The sequence below is a fragment of the Dasypus novemcinctus genome, chromosome 12 (genome assembly GCF_030445035.2).
Source record: "Dasypus novemcinctus isolate mDasNov1 chromosome 12, mDasNov1.1.hap2, whole genome shotgun sequence".
Taxonomy (NCBI): domain Eukaryota; kingdom Metazoa; phylum Chordata; class Mammalia; order Cingulata; family Dasypodidae; genus Dasypus; species Dasypus novemcinctus.
Window position 1 is genome coordinate 97,161,536 of NC_080684.1, and position 19,962 is coordinate 97,181,497.

At 60.9% G+C, this 19,962-nt stretch overlaps 1 protein-coding gene across 8 annotated transcripts in view; it reads left to right on the top strand.

The window, feature by feature from the left end:
• The window catches only part of CYTH4 (cytohesin 4), a 34,953-nt gene that overhangs the window by 11,265 nt on the left and 3,726 nt on the right, over positions 1-19,962 (top strand). For 2 of the 8 annotated variants that reach the window (XM_071219049.1, XM_058308782.2), the window contains exons 2-11: positions 404-498; positions 2,495-2,559; positions 3,649-3,715; positions 5,049-5,167; positions 6,634-6,714; positions 8,042-8,154; positions 11,189-11,337; positions 17,475-17,586; positions 19,247-19,323; positions 19,690-19,828. In XM_071219049.1, the coding sequence (XP_071075150.1) occupies positions 404-498; positions 2,495-2,559; positions 3,649-3,715; positions 5,049-5,167; positions 6,634-6,714; positions 8,042-8,154; positions 11,189-11,337; positions 17,475-17,586; positions 19,247-19,323; positions 19,690-19,828 (1,017 nt within the window). The remainder of the gene's footprint in view (positions 1-403; positions 499-2,494; positions 2,560-3,648; positions 3,716-5,048; positions 5,168-6,633; positions 6,715-8,041; positions 8,155-11,188; positions 11,338-17,474; positions 17,587-19,246; positions 19,324-19,689; positions 19,829-19,962) is intronic. The other 6 variants (XM_071219050.1, XM_058308785.1, XR_011650316.1 and 3 more) reach the window with 5 other exon arrangements.

Sequence of the window (19,962 nt, forward strand, 5' to 3'; positions counted from 1 at the left end):
CCCAGCAAGTACTTTGTTACTAAGACTGTTTCTAAGTGCTGGGGATGCAGCAGTGAGCAAAATTGTTGCAGTGCCTGCTCACATGGTGCTGAACTCTGCAAGTCAGTAAGATAGCTTCAGGAGGTCTGTTTACAGGGGGATTCAAAAGACCATAAAGCAGGGCAGGAGGGAGGGGCATGGGATTGCTTTAGGTAGGACAGTCGGGAAGGCTTCTTAGAGGAAGTGACATCTAAGTTGAGGCCTGAGCGAAGAAGAGGATGAGCAAGTCATAGGTTCTTCGAGGGAAGAGTGATTCAGAGAGAGGGAACTGCAAGGGCGAAGATCTGAGGAAGTGAGGGCGAGGTGGCGTGGCTGGAGCCGAGCTGCAGATGGGAGGGCGGCAACTGAAATCAGCGACTGCCAGTTCCTTCTCCAGATTCAGCAGAGCTGAGCAGCGGGGAGACGGAGGAGCTGCAGCGGATCAAGTGGCACCGGAAGCAGCTTCTGGAGGACATTCAGGTGTGTGTGCACACACCCACACGCTCATGCACACAAGCATGCACACACGTTCAGGCAGACACGGCCTCAAGCCACACCCTCAGCAAGCCCCCAGAGCCACTCACACGCCACCCCACTCACTCCTGACCCCAGCTGGGGAGCAGCCAGCCCCAGCCCAGCCCCCACAAGCGGGAGTCCACTGCCAGGCCCCAGAGAGAGTCAGGGGCTCATGGGAGGGCTGGGGGGCATCCCGACTAAGCACCTACTGTGTGCGAGCCCTGGCTGAGCTTACACCATTGACCACGCGGCAGGTGTAACCCCGCTGCGTGGCCTCCATCGGCCCCTATACCTCACGGGCCCTCGCTTTCATCCTAAGAGGGAGACCCTGTGGTCAAGGGGACACCCAGCCTGTGCCCAGCACCAGTTCAGCCAGCGCGCCAGGCAGTTTCTCAGGCGTGAGCTCCTTGGTTCTCAGCGGCTTCTGAGACAGGCCTTGGCTCTGCTCCTGGAGCGCGTCGTACTCAGTCCTGTCCCAGGGCCTTTGCACCTATGGTGCCCTCTGCCTGGGGCTCTTTCCCAAGAGCTTTTCATGGCTTTTCCTTCTCATTATTTCATTCTCACCTCAGATGCCACCTTCTCATAGAAGCCATCCTCACCACCCTAACTAAGGGTGCTGCCTTCCCCCCACCCCACCCACCTGCACGAGTCCTCTCCATACCATTACCCTCGTGTTTTCAGCACAGTCATTTCACTTCCCACAACCACCAGCATCATCCCAACCCTACTGGGCTGAGCTCCATAGAAGGGCCTCAGTCCATCTTGCCCACCACAGTATCTCCCGTCCAATAGCTGGGGCACAGTAGGTGTTCACTTAACACCCAGGTACAATCCCTCATTTTGTCTGTGGGGATGCCGCTCAATGGCTCAGCAAGATCACCTGGATGAGGCTTACCCGGATCCCAGGACAGTCCTCAAGGCCACCTCCACCACCAGTGTGGCACAGAGAAGGGGGCCGCTGAGATGTCTCTCAGAGGGCCTGCCAGGCATCCTGCTACTGCCCAGTGGCGGTGGTGGGCGGGGCTGGAGGGGGTCGGGGCTGGGGTCTCCTCTGCCGGCAGGCTTGGGGTCAGACCTTGGTGCGTCACTTCACCTCACAGAGCTTGGTTCCTCTTCTGCAAAGCCCCCTGAAACTGCCACGCCCCTGGGCAGAGGGGCTGTGCCGCCTCATGCCCTGGTGGCGCCGCAGGCCTGGCACTCAGCAGCACGTGGTGAATGGAGAGGGCAGGAGTTTATTGGCGCAGTGGCAGTGAGCTGTAATTAAGGAACATTCTACATATTTAATGACATATTTCTATACTTTCAAGGTTGTATCGTTTATGGATATAAATAGAAAAAAATGCCTTTTTATAAAGAATATATGGATGCATTGAGGGAAGCCAGTACAGAGTTGGGCCTAGTCACAGGGCAGGAATTGGTGCCTCCTGATGGGAGGCAGTAGGGAGCCATGGAAGGAGTTGGAGCAGGGAAGGGGCAGACCCTGGGTGAACTTCAGAAAGATGACATCTGAGCAGGGAGGGCACAGCTGGAGGGCAGGAGCCTTTACAGCTGCAGAGGGGAGACACGGGAGAGTGGAAATAGGGGGGAAGGAGCGGGGGGATGCAGAGGGGTCTCTGAGGAAGAGTCCCAGGACCAGGGGACTGACTGGATATACGGTGGGTGGTGAGGGCGGGTGGGGGCATTGAGGGTGCACCTGCTTAGGGCTGCCCGCCCCCCCCCGCCCCCCAACAGGAGCCTGTGGAGGATGGATGCTGGTGGAGGCGATACGTTTGCCTGGGGACTTGGGGAGTAAGACAGCTCAGGAAAATGGGGGTTCCAGGGGGAGGGTCCCTTAGGAGAGGAGCTCAGCACAGAGGTTGGGGGAGGGGCGGGCTTGGAGGTGCGCCTGGGGGCGGGAGGGCCCTTTCCTCCCGGCCTCCGCCCCTGACCCTCCTCCCCCCGCAACCCGCCCCACTGGCAGAAGCTGAAGGATGAGATCGCAGATGTGTTTGCCCAAATCGACTGCTTCGAGAGCGCGGAGGAGAGGTGAGGGGCTGGCCGGGAGGGGACCCTGGGAAACTGCCACTGCTGCTTCCTGAGGACGTCACGCTGCGGATGAGAAGGGGCCAGGCCTGCAGAGGGGGCAGGGGTGGGGAGACACACACGGTCGCACCCCCTGCGGTCTGCTCGGGCCGCTGCCAGGCACGGCCCATCTCCCAGCCTCTCCACCCAGAGGCTCTCGGGACCCGCCCTGGCCCAGCCCCCGACCCACTGCCGGCCTGGAGCATCCTGGGATGGGTGGGAAGGAAGGCGAGGACCCCAGGCCGTGAGCCCGCCCCACCCACCCGATGCCATCCACCCTGCCCCTTACATGGGAAGATCTCCACGGCTTTATGACTTGGACCCAGTCCCCACTCCCACCCACAGGCCTCAGTTTCCCCATTTGTGCAATGAGGAGGGTGGTCCCCACACGATCCCCCAGGGCCAAGGGCACTGACTCCTACAAGAGGTGGGCCCGGAAAATCCCTTCCCTCCCCACGCACTCCCCTCACTCTTGGGCTCTCTGATGCCTGTGGCATCAGCGTGTCAGCTGCCCACACGCACACACACGCGCGCACACACGCGCACACACAGCCCTGGGCCTCCAGAGTCCCTGCCCTGGCCCCATCAACAACCACACTTGCAGAGCATCCACCACCAGCTAGCTGTTCTCAGCAAGTCGGGGAGGCAGGGGCTAGTGCTGCACCCTCTACAGAGGGGGAAACTGAGGCACAGAGTGCTGCAGCAACTCGCCCGAAGTCGCTCAGTCAGTAAAGGGTGGAGCTCGGATTTGCACCTGGAGTCTGGCTCTGGGGGCTGCTCCCCCACTTCCAGCTCAGGGCCCCTCCAAACGCCCCCCAGGGAGCAGCTCTGGCTCCAGAGGCCGCGGTCAGGGCTGGCTGAGCTGGTTGGTGCTGGGCACCCGGGAAGAGTCGGATTGAGCTGGGGAGGGCGCAGCCCCTGCCCTTCCCACACCCTCCCGGGTGACTCCACGCGGGGCCTGGAGAGGGCCCTTGGGAGCTGGGACAGGGCAGGGGCAAGCAGGAGAGAGCCCGGGGTCCTGGGGCAGCCCCTCTGACGCCCCCTTGTCTGCAGCCGGATGGCCCAGAAGGAGAAGGAGCTGTGCATCGGGCGGAAGAAGTTCAACATGGAGCCCGTGAAGGTAGGCGGGGCCGGGGCACACTCACGCACACACTCACACTTGTGCACGCACACACTCGTACACCATACCACACGCTCGCACGCACACACGTACGCGCACACATGGTGCGCGCGCACAACACACACTCAGATGCGCTCACATGTGTACACACACACACTCGTACACCATACCACACGCTCGCACGCACACATGGTGCGTGCGCACACAACACACATTGAGATGCACACTCACATGCACACACTCACACTTGTACACCATACCACACGCTCGCACGCACGCACACACACCCATCCACACAGTGCGTGCACACTTACAACACAGATGCACACTCACACGCACACACTCACACGTGTGCACACATACTCCTACACACGCATACATATACCACACACTCGCACGTGCACACACGTATACCCACACACTGCGCATGCACACTCGCAACACACAGATGCACACACATGCACACATACACTCACACTTGTGCATGCACACACTCATACACACGTGCACCATACCACACGCTCGCATGCACACACACTAAGCCCCGCTGGAGCACGCCGAGGCCCTCACCTGCGAGGGGTCCCCAGCTGCCCTCTGCCTGTCGCTTGGGGACCCCCGCTGCCCCCACCTTCCAGCAGCCTCCTCTCTGGGGGTCCCGGCACGTGAAGGAGTCATGGCAGACAACCAGACAGCAAGCCCCTCAAAGTCCTAAAAGGCAGGTGACTGGCTCTGTCCGAGCCCTGGGTCCCGGGGAGACGTGCTTCTGACATTGTCACATCAGAAGTGTGGTTCCAGTGTGGCGGGCAGGTAGGCATCCATCCTCATTCAGAAAGGAAGGAGTCAGGACAATGGAAATTGCCTGATTCCCAGGGTAAGATCTGGGCAATTTCCTCCCCTTTTGAGTCAGCTGGGGTTTTTTTCTAATTTTCATACAATGGACAATGGATTCTTTGTATGAAAAATGAAACACTGTTTTTAAATAGCATAAGTTTACAGACGTAAAAGGCATAGCTGACTCATTGGATCTTAGAATTATAAATTCATGGAATCATTGGAGCATATACTCAATCTCAGGCTGAAGGTGACCCTGGAGAGCACCTGGCATGAACCTGAGTGAGTACAGGAACTCTGTCTCCTTGCACGCCTCCAATGATGGGGAACTCACCACCTTTCAAAGGCAGCTTCTATTAAGGAGGACACACCTTCCCAGAACAGGCTGTGCCGATGCCCCATTGCCAGGCCCCAGGGCTCTGGCTGTGGGGGCTCCCTCCCTTCCCCCTCCCAGGCCAGCTGCTGTGCAGCGGCTGCTCACGGCTCCATGTGCCACTTCTAGGGCATCCAGTACCTTATCGAGCACAAGCTGCTGACCGCCGAGACCCAGGACATCGCCCAGTTCCTGTACAAGGGCGAGGGCCTCAACAAGACGGCCATTGGCACTTACCTGGGGGAGAGGTAAGGGGGACGGAGCCCTAGAGCGGGGCAGGGAGTGAGGGTGTGCAGCTGTGTGTAGGCAGGTATGTGCGTGGCCGTGCGTTTCGGGGCATGTGTATGAGTGTGTCTGCCGGCGAGCGAGGGACTGAATCATGTTAGGAAAGTCCCAAGTTCTGGGGTCTTGGGGAGCTAATTGACCCCCCCTCCAGATTCTGAACAGGACCTCCCTGCCGGCTTTCACTCAGCAAATGGGTATGTCTGAGTGTCTATTGTGTGTGAGGCATTGTTCTCAGCCCTGCATGCCCACCAGTGAACGAGACACACAAAGCCTCTGCCCTCAGGAAGGTACATTCTAGTGGGGGAGACAGATCCCAGAGTAGGTTAGAAAACTCGAAGTCCTGTAGAATGACAATAAAGCAAGGCAGGGAGATGGACTGCTGGGGCAGGGAGCCTGGGGTTTCGATTTTCAATAGCGGGGGCACGAAGGGCTGCACGGAGGAGGTGAGTTTTCCGAAACTCGAAGGAGGCGATGGCTTGGGCCGTTCAGCGATCGGGGGCAGAGCATCCCAGGCAGGGGGACCTGCAGCTGCAGCACCCCTGGGGTGCCAGGGGACAGCAGGCTGATGAGCCTGGAAGGGAGTGAGCGAGGGAGGCAGTAGGAGGGGACACGGTGGAGATTCCCAGGCAGAGGAGTCGTTGGACACACCTGTGGGGGGGACAAGGGTGGCGCAGGGAGACTGGGGAGGGGCGGGGAGCTACTGCAGCCATCCTAGCGAGCGACGACCATCCCTGGGGCCGCAGTGGTGCTAGAGGCGCTGAGAGCCACCCGTCAGATCTCCACCTGGCTCCTGTAAAGCAGGGTTGGGGGTGGCCCTGCAGGCTTCGTGCTCTTTCCCCCCACAGTGAATCCACATTCCCAGGTCCCTGCAGGGCAGTGGGACAGGTGGGTGCCGCCGTGGGCAGGGGCTGGGCCAGCGAGCCGGCCACCCTCTCCCAGGCTAACGGGGCATCCCTCCTTTCCCCCGGGGCGAGCAGGGGGTGCCAGGGGCGAGCAGGGCGGTGCTTCCTGACTAAGGGCTGGGGAGAGGGATGGGCAAGGTTCCCACCAGGTACAGACGAGGAAGCTGGGCTTGGGGAGTTCAGGGGAGACTCGCCCAGAGAGAGGCAGAGGAAGGCTGTGACCGGGCAGGCTGACTCCTCAGCCAGTGCTCCCCTAGTGCTCCCTTCCTGGGCCACACCAGGGCCGGCGAGCCGTCCCAGGTGCGCGCAGGTCTGCACACGCGCGGGGGACGTGGGTGTGCTTAGGGGGTGACGTGGGAATTGAGCAGACGGTGCCTGCACCCCGGAAGGACAGACCCCTGTCCCCTCCTCTCCCTCCCCACTCCTCGACCCCCTCCAGGAGGTGGGAGCTGGCAAGTCCCCCAGTGAGCCCCCCCAAGGGGGTGGAGCCAGTCGAGAGCAGACTAACCCCTTGTGCCCCCTCCCAGGGACCCCGTCAACCTGCAGGTCCTGCAGGCCTTCGTGGACTGCCACGAGTTTGCCAACCTCAACCTCGTCCAGGCCCTCAGGTGAGTGGTCCGGGCCCTTGGGGTGACCCGGCCGGGCCGGGGGCGCCTCGTGACCCACACTGCTAGCCTGTGGGGCGGGGTCAGGCACGAACGAAAGGCCCGAGCTAGGAGGAGGAAGCAAGAATGAGCACAGTGATAGTGCCCCCCTCCCAGGGCAGCGGCGAGGGTGATCCCGCCAGCAGGGAGGTGGGCCGCGGCCGTCACACAGGTGTAATCGCCCTGCTGTTCTCACTGCCGTTACCACTGCTTGCGGGCCTGGTGCTGATTTTACTTGTTTTATTAAGGCAATGTAATATATATTGCATTTCTTACTACTGTTTTCTAGTTAGGATATTACATGCACAGCTGCGGGAGGCTACACAGCGTATTGGTTAGGAGCACAAACTCTGGGGCGAGACTCCCAGATCAACCCCCAGTTCTCCCTGTATGACCTTGGACAAGTCACACACAAAAAAACCTCTTTGCCTCAGTTTCCTCATCTATAAAATGGGGGTAATAATTGTACGCATCTCATGGGATTGTGAGGGCTACATGAGAAAGTGCTTAGACCTGACCCATAGTAAGTGCTTAGTAAGTAGTGCTGATGTTGATGATGATGATGATGACGACAACGACGATGGACGTGGTGGGGGTGATGCCTGGAAAATGGGCTCCTGAGAGGGAACATTTGAGCTGGGCTCTAAAGGGTGATTAGGAGTTTGCAAGGAAGAAACCACACTGGCCAGAGCAGCGTGACCCTCCCTCCAACTCTCATGCCCTTTCAGGGCAAGGGTAGGTGGCTTGGGAGCCTCCCATGTTCATTCGTTCATTCATTCATTCATTCATTCATTCCCTCACTCAACAAGCCTTTACTGAGCAGCTCCTGGGTGCCCAGGCATGCACCAGGCCCAGCAGGAGATGGAGAGGAGCAGGCACCTCCCTTCCCTCGGAAGGCTTGAGGCTTAGGTTCCAGGAAAGGGAGGCCCAGCAGGGGAAGGTACCACCCAAGTTCCCACTGAAGGACCCCAGAGCCGAGTGGCCAGGCGAGGCGAGCCACGGAACTCAGGGCAGGCAGCGGCGCCTCACTGGACTGGACCAGACGGTGCTGGGGCGCAGGTGCACAGAGAGGTGGGCCCGGCTCAGCCCCCGGATCTGGGGAGAAAACGCATTTCTGAGACACCTGCCGTGTGCTTGGTGCCCTGGGTGGAAATCCCCCTCACCCTCCCCGTAAGCCAGGACGACAGGAGCTGGTCCTCCTACTTACGGGTTCAAGAGATGGAGCATGGGACAGACAGCGGCTTGCTGAGGGTCCCAGTGGGCCCCTGTCCAAGGCCCGTTCCTCCCCCAGGCAGTTCCTGTGGAGCTTCCGGCTGCCCGGAGAGGCCCAGAAGATCGACAGGATGATGGAGAGCTTCGCCGCCCGCTACTGCCTCTGCAACCCCGGCGTCTTCCAGTCCACAGGTGCTGGGCGCGGGCCGGGGGGGCGCGGGCACCCTGGCCCCCCACCCCTTCAGCCTTCCGCCACGCACCCAGACCTTAGGCTGGGAACCCGGAACCTTCCGCAAGCCCTCGCCAGGCCCTGCACTGGGCGCCCACGCGCGGAGCTGCCTCGCGGGGGGGGGGGGGGGGGGGCGGGGAGAGGAGGCGGGGAAGCGGCGGCTCAGGGTGCTGGGGCAGCGGCGGGGGCCGCCGACCCCGTGCGCAGCCCTGCCCGCGGCGGCTGGGGAAGGGTTTTATTAATAGTTTCCTGGCTGCTGAAATAAATCCCACAGCATGGGCTGCCTTAACCCCAGGACTTCATTGGCTCAGGGTTTCCGGCTGCCTCCGGGTCATAGCTCCTGGCTGGCGGCATCTTCCGGCTTCCTTGGCTTTGCCGTCACCTGGCAACGCACGTGGCCACGTCTTCTCATTCTCTCCCGAGGTCCTTTGACTTCCAGCTTCCGGCTGCCTCCCGTGGCTTCCTCCGTCCATGTCCATGGCTTAGGGGACTTCGGCTGTGTCGGCTGAAGGCCCACCACCCCTTACCTACTGACACCTTCAGAGGTCCTGCTTGCACCTGGCTGTGCGCCCACAGGCGCCTCCTGTGGGCGGGATTCAGTCCCCAGCGGGGGGGTCTGCAGGTCCCGAGGCTCCCAGAGCCAGGGAAGTGTGAACAGGGCTTTGAAGGAGGAGATAGTTCTCCAGGAGGGCAAGGGGAGAAACGGCCTCGGGGCAGGCGCTGGAGCCCAGCCCGGAAGCAGCCCCGGGCCGCACAGGGTGTCGGGAGTGAGGGGCAGGGGCGCAGGTCGACAAGGTCAAGTGTGCAGGTCCCCGCTGCCAGGTGGAGCAAAGTCCACCCCGGGTCGCCAGACCCATTGGGAGAGCCGCACGGCAGGCCTGCCCTGGCTCTTCTTCCGCTGTAGAGTTTCGATACTAACAACCATAGCCAGTTTCGCTTCCGGAGCATTTGCTGTGTGCTAAATGCTTTGCACACACCAAGTCCCTGAATCCTCACGTCAACTCTGAGGTCGGTACTATTCCTGAATGTTCTTTTAGAGCAGAATACAGGCTCGGAGAGGTGAGGTGGCTTATCTATGGACACACGGCAGGAAGTGGTGGAGTCAGGATTCAGACTCTGGCCTGCCTGACCCCAAGCCTGCCGTGCTAACCTCTCCACTCTAGGCATGTGCCTTGGGACCAGGACCTTCCGCCCTGGTGCGTGAAGGCCCCCAGAGCATCCCCACCTCACAGTTGGCCAACCTTGGCTTGGTTTCCTCCAGTGAGGGAGAGCTCACTACCTCATAAAATAGCCTAGAGAACCAAATGCACCTCCCTGAGCTTCCCCACACGAGTCCTTTAGAGTCTGAGTCCCACGGGGGTCTCAGCCCTTCACCCCCCCACACACACACAGGCCCCTTACCTCCCCCTCGCCGGCTCAGGACATGCTCCAGTTTGAACACCTTCCCCTGAAGCCCAGCCCCCAGAAGAGCCCCCCTTCGGTCACCCTGACTTCCCTGAGCACCCATGGCCTGAGAGGAGCCTTGTAGACCCCCCTGCCAGGGCAGGGTCCTCCAGGCCCCCGGCTGCCCAGGTAGGGGTGGGGGCGGGCCATCGTCTCTCCCCTCCAGGGCTTTGCTCTCCCAGCACCGTGCACCGGAGCTGTGGGATCTGGCAGTGTCAGGAGGCACAGCAAAGGAGCACGGGCACTTCCAGCTCATGGGGGACAGCCTCGGGTCCCCAAGCAAGAACTCTGGCCCTCACAAGCTCCCCGGCCACCTGTCCTTCTCTCCAGCCTCATCTCCTTGGCCTCCACCCCACCCTACTCCAAGCACGTTGCCCCCCCACCCCACACACGCCAGGCACTGCTGCACGACCTCAGGCCTTCTGCGGGCCTGGGCTCTCCCCCTGCCTTCCGGCTGCTCCTGCCCCCCGCGGCCTTCCGCTCAGGCCTGCAGCGCGCACGCTGGCCATCGTCCTCCAGCCCCGCACTCCGCTCGTTTCCTAGAGAACGTTTCCCCCCTCCGTCGTCGTTACACAACCATTTGGTGTCTGCTTGTTTATGCTCTGTCGGCCCCACAGTCTAAACATCCCACCAGGGCAGGGGCCACGGCAGGTTTATTCACCAGCGAATGCCCTTCCTCCCAGCACATAGTTAGTACTCAATCAATATCTGGAGGAAGGAATTTTTAAAGCACCAGACTTGAATCAGAGTCCCACTGCTTCCTCACTGTGTGGCCTTCAGCATGTAACTTCACCTCCCTAGGCCTCAGTTTCCTCACCTGTAAAATGGGGGTGGTGATGCTGTCTACCTCACCGGGTTGTCCCGGGGATGTAAAGAGCTCAGCAAAGGGCAAGTTCCAGCAGCATTAGGTGTTGCTCTTACGACAGGTAGAGTCAGACTTTCTAGAACGTGATGCTACTTCAAAGACAAACTTCCTAGTTGTCACAGAGAACCGAGGCGCAGGGAGGGCAGGTGCCTCCCCAAGGTCAGCCGGAGCGTCGGGGACACAGCTGGACTTCCCTGGCTCTGTATCCAGGGCCTAAATATACCACAAAAGACCCAGAGTAGCAATCACCTCCCCCCACGCCCTCGGCGCAGCCTCGCTCCCAAGCACGTGAGCGTGGGAATAATGGGGCCGGCGCTGCAGCGCCACGAGCGCACAATGCCGGCGCGATTACAAAGCGGCGCGTGATTAAGCCCCGAGAGCGGTGCCAACAATAAGTGTTCTCCGGGTTCCAGGCGGGCGGAGAACTGAGTGGGCAGCGGGGCTGGAGGGGCTGCGGGAGGAGGGCTGCGGCTGGAGCTGGGAGAGGAAGAGTTTCAATGGGTGGAGAAGGGAAGCGGGGGCGTGCCCGCGGGAGCCCCGCGGGAGCCAGGTGCAGGGCCCGGCGGCAGGGGGCTCGCGAGGTCACCCCCGGAGGTCGTTTGGGGCGGCCGGTTCAGTGGGGTGTGGGCGTGAGGAGGGTGAGGGCCCGGGGGCAGGGCCAGGAGGCGACGCGCTGTCCCGTCCCGCAGACACCTGCTACGTCCTGTCCTTCTCCATCATCATGCTCAACACCAGCCTCCACAACCCCAACGTGCGGGACAGGCCGCCCTTCGAGCGCTTTGTGTCCATGAACCGCGGCATCAACGACGGCTGTGACCTGCCCGAGGAGCAGCTGCGGGTAAGAGGGCGTGACCCACCCCGGCACGATGCCTGGCTGCCCCAGAGGGGCCTGTCCTCAGAGGGGCCAAGACAGAGGTCTATCCTTAGCTGGACTGACCAAGAGGGAGACCGCGTGAGACAGACCTGGCTGAGGGGCCTGTGCTGAGCTAGACCACTCAGAGAGGGGCCTGTCCTGAGCTAGACCACTCAGAGAAGCACGTCTTGAGATAGACACCTCAGAGGAGGCTGTACTGAGATGGACTACCTAAGAGGGGTCCCCCTAAGACAGACCTCTCTGAGAGGGGCCTGTGCTGAGATGGGCCACTCAGAGAGGGGCCTGTCCTGAGATAGACCACTCAGAGGGAGGCCTGTCCTGAGACGGACCACTCAGAGGGAGGCCTGTCCTGAGACGGACCACTCAGAGGGAGGCCTGTCCTGAGACGGACCACTCAGAGAGGGGCCTGTCCTGAGATAGACCGCCATGAGAGCTGACTGTGACTTCACAAAAGACCGTCGCAGAAGGGGCTGGTCCTGAGATGGGCCTTCCCGAGGGCGGCCTCTATCTTGGGAAGGATGTCCAGATGTAGACCACCCAGGATGATACTCCCAGACTTAGACCCTTGGGCACCTCGTGCAGGCAAGTCCTGTTTCTCAGAATCCTAGATTCTTAATCTCTCAGCGTGACATTGCTGAAAGTCCTCCGTTTCTGTGCTCAAACGCCTCCTTCCTTTAAAGCAGAGGAAATTAAGGTCTTCTGCAAGGCACAGGTTAACCCACGGCAGAGCCGTGTCAAACACCCCCCCACCACCACGCTGTACCGGGCCCTGTGCCCAGCACGGGCACCCAGGGGAAATCAAGCGCGAGCCATGTCCTGACCAAGTTCAGGGGCTGATGGGAAGGTGACGTCTGAGAGAATACCAAGTGCTGCGTGGCTCGTGTTGACTGACCAGGCGACACAGAGGATATTGCTGGGGGAAGGGTGGCACCCTGGAAGACTCCACAGAGGAGCTGACTTTTGAACTGGGCCTTGAAGGTTGGGTGGGAGTTTTCCCAGAGGAGAAGCAGGGAAAGGACACTCTGGAGAGAGGAGGCTGCCAGCCCCAGGCCTGGCCTGGCTGGGAAAAGGAGAGGCATCGGGTGGGGCTGGCAGGGGTGTGGGTCTGTGGGGGCCGGGGTGGGTGGCAAGGTGGGGCCACAGTGACCAGGCCTTCTAGGGCAGCCTCGGGAGGGCCTCTGTCAACAGGACAGACCCGGGGCCTGGCTCGTCTCCAGGCTGGAGAAGCCCCGGCGCTCAGTAGCACGTTAAGCCCCTCCGGGCTCAGGGCCCAGCTTGGCCCCTGCACACCTCCTGCCTCTGAAGTCTGGGGGGAGCCAGGGTCTTGAAAGATTCGGGTGCGCCTGGGGGTTTGAGATCCGCCCCCGCTTGGCCTACCACCGCCTTGGTCCGCGGAGGAGAAGGTTCCTGGGGGGCCCCCACGTAGAATGAAGGGCCTGGAGGGGGTCAGCGCCCAGGCCACATCCCACCTCCCCCATCTGCCTGCCCAGTGACCGGGGATGGTGTCTCCCCCTCTCCCAGCCCCCAGCCTCCCTATCAAGAGAAGCTCTGCTTCACAGGGCGCCATGGGTTGTAATTTTAAAAAAAAAGTGTAAAGGGCAGAGCCTCCGCCAGGTACGTAGCTCAGGCTCTAAGTGGCGCCTGATGCCACCACTAGGAAGAATTAATTTAAAAGCACAGCACTTAGTAAAATGCCTGAAATGTAGAAGGCATTGGAGAATGGGCGACTCATCTCCTTTTGGCTCCGAAGCTGGGCACACCTGCCTGGCAGGTCATGAGTTAACCGCACCTCCCAGGGGGCCCACATTGCTGCCCTCACTGGGTGAGCATTCCTCGCAGCTCCCTCCTTAGGTATTTTTTCCCCAATTCAAGCCTTTTGTTAATGACAATGCACTGGGGTTGTATAGAGCTTGTAACTCTCTTCTCATAGGGCTTTTGGGTCTATTATCTGGATTTAGCTTCCAGCTCTGCCTGGGAGGTCGTCAGGAAGGGTTTATTATCTCCTTAGGCAGCCAAGAGAGGCTGGCACAGGGTAGGGAAAAGAACAGAGTGCTGGAGGCAGAGCACATCCAAGTCCCGGCCACACCCCTGTGTCTATACTGCTGTGTGATATTCGGTAAGGGGCTGGACTTCTCTGAGCCTAGATTAGCTTAGCATGAAAATGGGAAGGTCTGTAGCAAAGTCCCTGGGGTCATTGGAGTGGCCAAAGGAAGCCAGCAGCTTCCCAGGTCATGCTCAAAGAGAGCCACGCCCAGCTGGACTTGCTGTCTAAGGGTTCAACGTGTAGGTGCTGTGGATTTGGGAACGCTCTCCTTTTCCCTGTATGTAAAATCAGGACTCAGCTTGAAGTACATTCATATATTCAAAGTTCACCACTTTGCAGAAAGAGCCTCGGTGAAGTGACTCCAGCTCGGCTTCTGCTGGGGACAACACTTTTAAATCGAGGGGCTCAATTCACGAATATTAAATGTACACGGCTACATTACCTAGGGGTGCACAGCTGGGAAAGGCTTCAGGGAGGTGTGCCTTGGGGGTGGGCCATGCTGGTCATCCAGGTGGGGACAGGGCTGGGTGTAGAGACTGCAGTGGAAGTACAGGGTCTGGCCTCACAGGGTTGAGAGCTCAAATCCCAGGCTGCCCCGGGGCTGAGCCTCAGTCTCCTTACCCGCCCCGTGGGCCAGTGCCACCACCTCATATCGTGTTCCTGAGAAGCAGAGGTCATGTCCGTGGAATGCATGGCCCCTGGCTGGCCCCTGGAAAACGCTGAGTGCAGAGTCCTCGCCTTGAGGGCTGCCAGGAGGAAACGGGGGCAAGCAGGAAGGAGAGAAAGGAGGAGAGGGGCCAAGCACGCAGGTGGGCCTCCCACCCTCTCGGGTTATGAGTAGAGAAACCCAGGCCCAGGCAATGGCCCAGTTTCCCAGCCCAGGGCATCTCCTGCTGTAGGCGGCCCCAGAAGATTCACAAGGAAAGTTCTAGATCCATCTCTGGCCAAGAGTAGTGGAATCAGGCCCAGGGTCCTTCCCAGCCTGCGGCCTCAGCAATGGGCCCCACCAGAGCCCCCCCAGCTGCCCTCCCCTCCACTGAGCCACCTGACCACCCTCTCAGAGCTCACAGCTGGGCAGTCCCAGGGTGGGCTGAGCAGAAGGGGCGGGAAGCCTCCTTCCCGGGGAGCAGGCTCTGCAAGTGACCCCCGTCCAGGCCTTCTCCCCCGGGGCCCCGACCGTCGCGAGCTGTGCTGTGTTGTGCACCTCTGGTCCCCAGTGCCTCGGTGGGGGTGGGCAGGTGTGGTGTCAACCTAATCAGAAACCTGGCGTGGGCAGCTGGTTGCTGGTGCTGACCGTGTCCAGGCACGGTTCTAAGCTCTGTCTGCTCTCATTAAGTCCAGGCCACCTGGAGGTGCAGGTGCCGTCCCCTTACAGCCAAGGGAGTAGCACTCAAAGAGAGGTAGCTGGCCGGGGGCTGAGAGTTTGTGAGCAGATAGATTCGAACTCATGTCTGCCAGACTCCATGTCTGCAGAGATCAGAAAGCAAGATTTGGGGACAGGACTTGATTGTTTTTCCCAGCTGACAGTTTCTTACTGGCTAGGGGAGACTTTGCTCAGGTACCTGGAAAGATGGGGGATCCATCTGGCTTCTGCTTGGTTGGCTACTGGCTCAGCTAGATCCAGATGCTCAGTGACATCAGGGCTCGGCTTCCCTTTCCTCCACATTGGCTTCCCTCTCCCCAAGTGGTAGCCAGGCTGACCCAGGCAGCTGCAGGCTTTTGTCTTGCTTAGCAGCCCTTTTTCTCAACAGTTGAAGCAAAAGTCCCAGAATTAAGTCCTATTGGCTGGCTTAGGTCACATGTCCTCCCTGAACCAATCATGGGGGCCACAGGATGAAATGCTCTAATTGGCCAGAACATGAGTTATCCACCCACTCCCAGGGGTGAGGGCTGAATCAAACCCCCCTGAGCAACCTGGGCGGAAAGCAGAGGAGACGCCGATTCCACAAAGGGACACTGGTGGGAGGTATGGAAGTAGGGCCAGCGACATCACCGGAAGGTGGTCCTTGTATTTCTGATCATGTCCCCCGAGCCTGGAGGAGACAGCCTGGCCCGGTGATGGGGGCTGGTGCAGGGTTTTTTTTTTTTTTACAGGAGAGGCTGAGGTTTACAAGGTACAGGAAACGTGGGTGAACGGAGCTGTTTTCTTGGTGGGGGCAGAATATGCAAGCTGATAAAGCGACCGCAGAAACTGCCAGGCCCCCCGTGGGTTTGCTGGTGCCCAGTCCCCCCTCTCTGCCCCCTGACCCCCACCCCCACCCCGGGCCCTCTAAATATTTGCAGCTCTGTGGATGAGACCAAACAGCCAGGCCACCTGGGAACTCCCAGGGCTCAGCGGGGCCTGGCGGGAGGGAGCCGGGACTTCCAGCTGCTCTGGGGGGTTAGAAGCTGCTCCCCGCTCCTGGCCGCCCCACACCACCCCAGTCAGGGCTGAACCCTGAACTCCGGAATCCACAGCCGGAAGATGCGGGAACCCCCACCTCCATCAAGCCCCGGAAAGCCTGCTTCCGGCCTGCCCGCCCCCCTCGCCCCAGGCCCCTGAGCTATCTGACAGGAATGGACCTTATCAAACCAACAAACACCATTTCTAAAACTTTGGGGGATCATACACTACTTATGAAAGATTTCTTTTAAAATGTCAGCGAAACAATCAATAGCAGTGCACACAAACGTCACATGGGGAAATGATTTATTTAGCTTAGTGACAGAGGCACATCATTGCAATCTGGTTTTAATAAGCAGAAATAGACAGTTTTGAATCTGTTTTTCCAAACGCCTGGACATCTGGACAGGTTGCTCTTGGAACCCCAGTACCTCTTTGTGGGGGTTGGGGGGGGCTCAAAAGACGCAGGCATGATCCAGCACTGACATCAATAATTCACCCGCAGTGAGGTCTTAGCCCTGGCTTGCATACCTCCAGTGATGAGGAGCTCATTAGCCTACAAGATTGCTCCTTCCATATTTCAGCAGTTCTAACTACTAGAAAGTTCTCCATGGAGAATTGGAATCTGCTCCCCACCCCCACAACAGGAGTCCGTCCAGAACAGGTCATTTCCCTCTGCCGAGGAGAGGGGCCTGGGGATCTGAGGTCAGCAGCCCACCCCTGAGTCTCTCCTTCAGCGGGGCCTCCAAACACAGGGCGGCCAATCCCCACCGCCCCCAGCAGCCCCTCTGGACAAGCCCCGTTTATCTGCCCCCTCCCCCACCCACCTAAGCAGACGTCTCTGCCACGCACCTAAGCAGAGGAGGGAACCCTCCCCCATTGTGTGCACGCATATGTGTGCATACATGTGTGTATGGGTGTGTGTGTGTATGTTTTCACACGTGTGTGTGTGCACAGGAAAGCATGTAGGGCAGGGGAGGGGTCCCAGCCTCATCAGTTGTGCTCATGTCTCAGCAGAGTGACATGCTGCGACCCACTACTCTGGCCCATTGGAGCAGCCCTGGGTGGTCGGGGCGGGGCACGCCTTCCCCATCACCTTCCCCTTGACTCGTCACCACCGTGGCGTCCATTTACTCCCCCAGGAGGTCAGCTTGGTTCTCCCCATTTCTCAGATGAGGCCCCGGCCGCTCAGAAGCCGAGGCGCTGGCCTGGGGTCCCATCCCGTGGTGGAGCTGGGTTTAAGCTGACCGCCTGACTCCACAGCTCCTGGCCCACGCGTGCCGTCCTGCCATGGGGGCAGCGGGGGGACCCACGTCCACTCAGACGGCCAACGGCCGCCAGGGGCTTTCGGCCAGGCCCTGCTGGTGAGACCCAGGCCTGCCCTTGCGCCCACCCCGGCAAGGAAACCAAGGTCAAAAAATACTGGCGGACTGAGGGGCCTTGGGCGCGGCGGCCAGCGCGGCCTCTCGGAGGGGCTGGCCCTCATGCGCTCTGCCCTACAGCGCCGTGGTGTCTGGCGGGGTGGGCAGGTGCGACTCGGGTGGGGGGGGTGCAAGGCCAAACCCTGGTGGGAAGGGGAGAACCAAGTGGGCGACGTGCCCAAGACACCCAGGCCAGGCGGCGCAGGCTTGGACGGGGCGGGCGCTCAGCCTGGCTCTCTGCCCCCCCGGGCAGCACCTGTTCGACAGCATCAAGAGCGAGCCCTTCTCCATTCCCGAGGACGACGGCAACGACCTCACGCACACCTTCTTCAACCCGGACCGCGAGGGCTGGCTGCTCAAGCTGGGTGAGGCGCGACGCGCCCGCGGGCGGACGGGGCTGACACCCACGTGGCACACGTGCTGGCGTGCCTGCACACACGGGCACAAGTGCTGACGTGCCAGCATGCAGGCACACACTGACACACACACCCTTGCACACACGGGCACATGTGCCGACACCCCCGTGGGCACATGTGCTGCCATGCCTGTACACAGGTGCACGCGTGCTGGCCCCCACGTGAGCACATGTGCTGACATGCCAGCACGCACAGGCACACACTGACACACACACCCTTGCATATACGTGCACCCGCACTGACACACACTCATTCACACCAGCCTGCACAGCAACGTGCTTGCACACAAAGGCACACGCGCAGACACACACATGCCCGTATGCAGCTTCGGGGGTGGATTCGGGCGGCCCAGGTGCCCTGACTGCAGGCCAGCACCCACCCACCCCACCCACCTGTCTGCCTAGGGAAGAAAGGGTGGCGGCAGGGGAGGGCAGGCCGAGCTGGAAGGGGGAAGAGAGGAGGGCAGACCTGTAGCTCCGGTTCTCATCCCGAGGGGGCTGCGGGGGCTGGGGGGGCTGCCGCTGGCTGAGGACCTACTAGACGCAGGTGAGGTGCATTCGGAGGAAGCCAAGGCTCAGCGAGGCCAGGCCCTGCCGGGGCCCCACAGCTGGCAAGCGGCAGATGGCGGGGGGAGGCCTGGGTCCCCAAAGGAGGTGAGAGGGGGTGCGACAGGGGGAGCCTCCCCTCGAGACAACCGGGAGCCCCAAGGGCCTGGCCGTGGGGGTGGGCACGGCGGCAGGGCTGCCGGGGAGCCTGGCAGGGGAACCGCGTGGCCCTGCCATCTGCCCCTGCCCCCCACACACACACTCCCAATAGCCCCCCGGCACTGGTGGCCCAGTAAGCGAGGTTGGATACCCCCTGCTGCCCACCCAAGCCCTCCGCCTCCTGCCCTCACCAACTCTTCCCAGCCTGACGCAGCAGGAGAGTCACACAGCCCTGGGTTCAAGCCCTGGCTCCCCCACCTGAGTGCCGGTGGTCGTGTCCCTTGGCCTCAGTTTCCACAGCTGTAAAATGGGGACAATAATTTCTGGGAGGGTTTGGTGGGCAGGAAAATGGCCAAGAGCTTGGGCTGCAGCCAGGATGCTGGGGTTGGAATCTCAGTTCTGCTGTGGGACCTTGGACAGGTGCCTTAGCCTCTCTGTGCCTTGATTTCCTCGTCTGTAAGTGGGGTTGATAATGGCCCCTTCCTCATACTGCATACGGGCATGTGCATGTCTGCGTGTGTGCCTTTGTGTGCAAGCACGTCAGTGTGTGGGCTGGTGGTTGTGGGATTAATGAATAGATACTTGTAAGAAGCTTCTAGAAGAGTGCCAGCTAGCATGGCTTCAGGTGACCTAGGGGTGCCGGTGGCAGGAAAGTGTGGGGAGCGGCAAGAGCCGCCCCCGGGGCCCTGCCCCATCATAGGGGAGCCTGGAAGCCTGGCCAAGCATCTCGGGAAGCCCGGGGGTGATGGGAAGTGTGAAGATCTCGAGTGAGGAAGTGGGTAGACGTGGGGGAAAGGCCAGGGGCCAGGCTAGGGGCTCCGGCAGGGGAGCCGGGGGCAGCATTCAAGGCCCCGCTGGTCCGTGGAGGGCAGGGCCTGACCCGCTGCCCTCCTGGCCTCTCCCAGGGGGCCGCGTGAAGACGTGGAAACGGCGCTGGTTCATCCTGACCGACAGCTGCCTCTACTACTTCGAGTTCACCACGGTGAGCGGGCCCCTGAGCCTCGCCCTGCCCTGCCCCTCCCCACCCAAGCTCCCTCCCGCCTCCCACCACCTTAGTCGACCAGCAGAACTTGAGGGCCCTCCCAGGTCATTCAGTGCACCTCCACGCCCATTTTACAGATGAGGAAGCTGAGGTGCAAAGAGGCAGAGGGGCTGGGGAAGAGCCCAGGCAGAGCCGGGCTCCTACCCGGCAGCCCGTGCCCTTCCCAGGCTGCTCCCCGCTCCGGGGCTGGATGGGGCCTGGGAAGATGGGCCCCCTCTTCCTTGGGTTGGGGGAGCCTCACGAGTTCCTGCCCTTGGCCTCAAGTGTCCACTGCTGACCCCGACCGTCTGTCCCCTTCCCCTGCAGGACAAGGAGCCGCGGGGGATCATACCCCTGGAGAACCTCTCAGTCCAGAAGGTGGACGACCCCAAGAAGCCAGTACGTGTGGGCTGGGAGGCGAGGACGCCCTCTCCCGCCCTCTTAGGGCTGCAGACCCTGAGGGCAGGTCAGCGTCACCCAAAGGGCACTGTCCAGGGTGTCACGCAGAACCTGGCGCTGGCACTGGCTGGGTGACCCTGAGGAAGCCACGGCTCCTCTCTGAACCTCGAGGCTCCCCGTCTGGCGAGAGGGGCTTTCAGG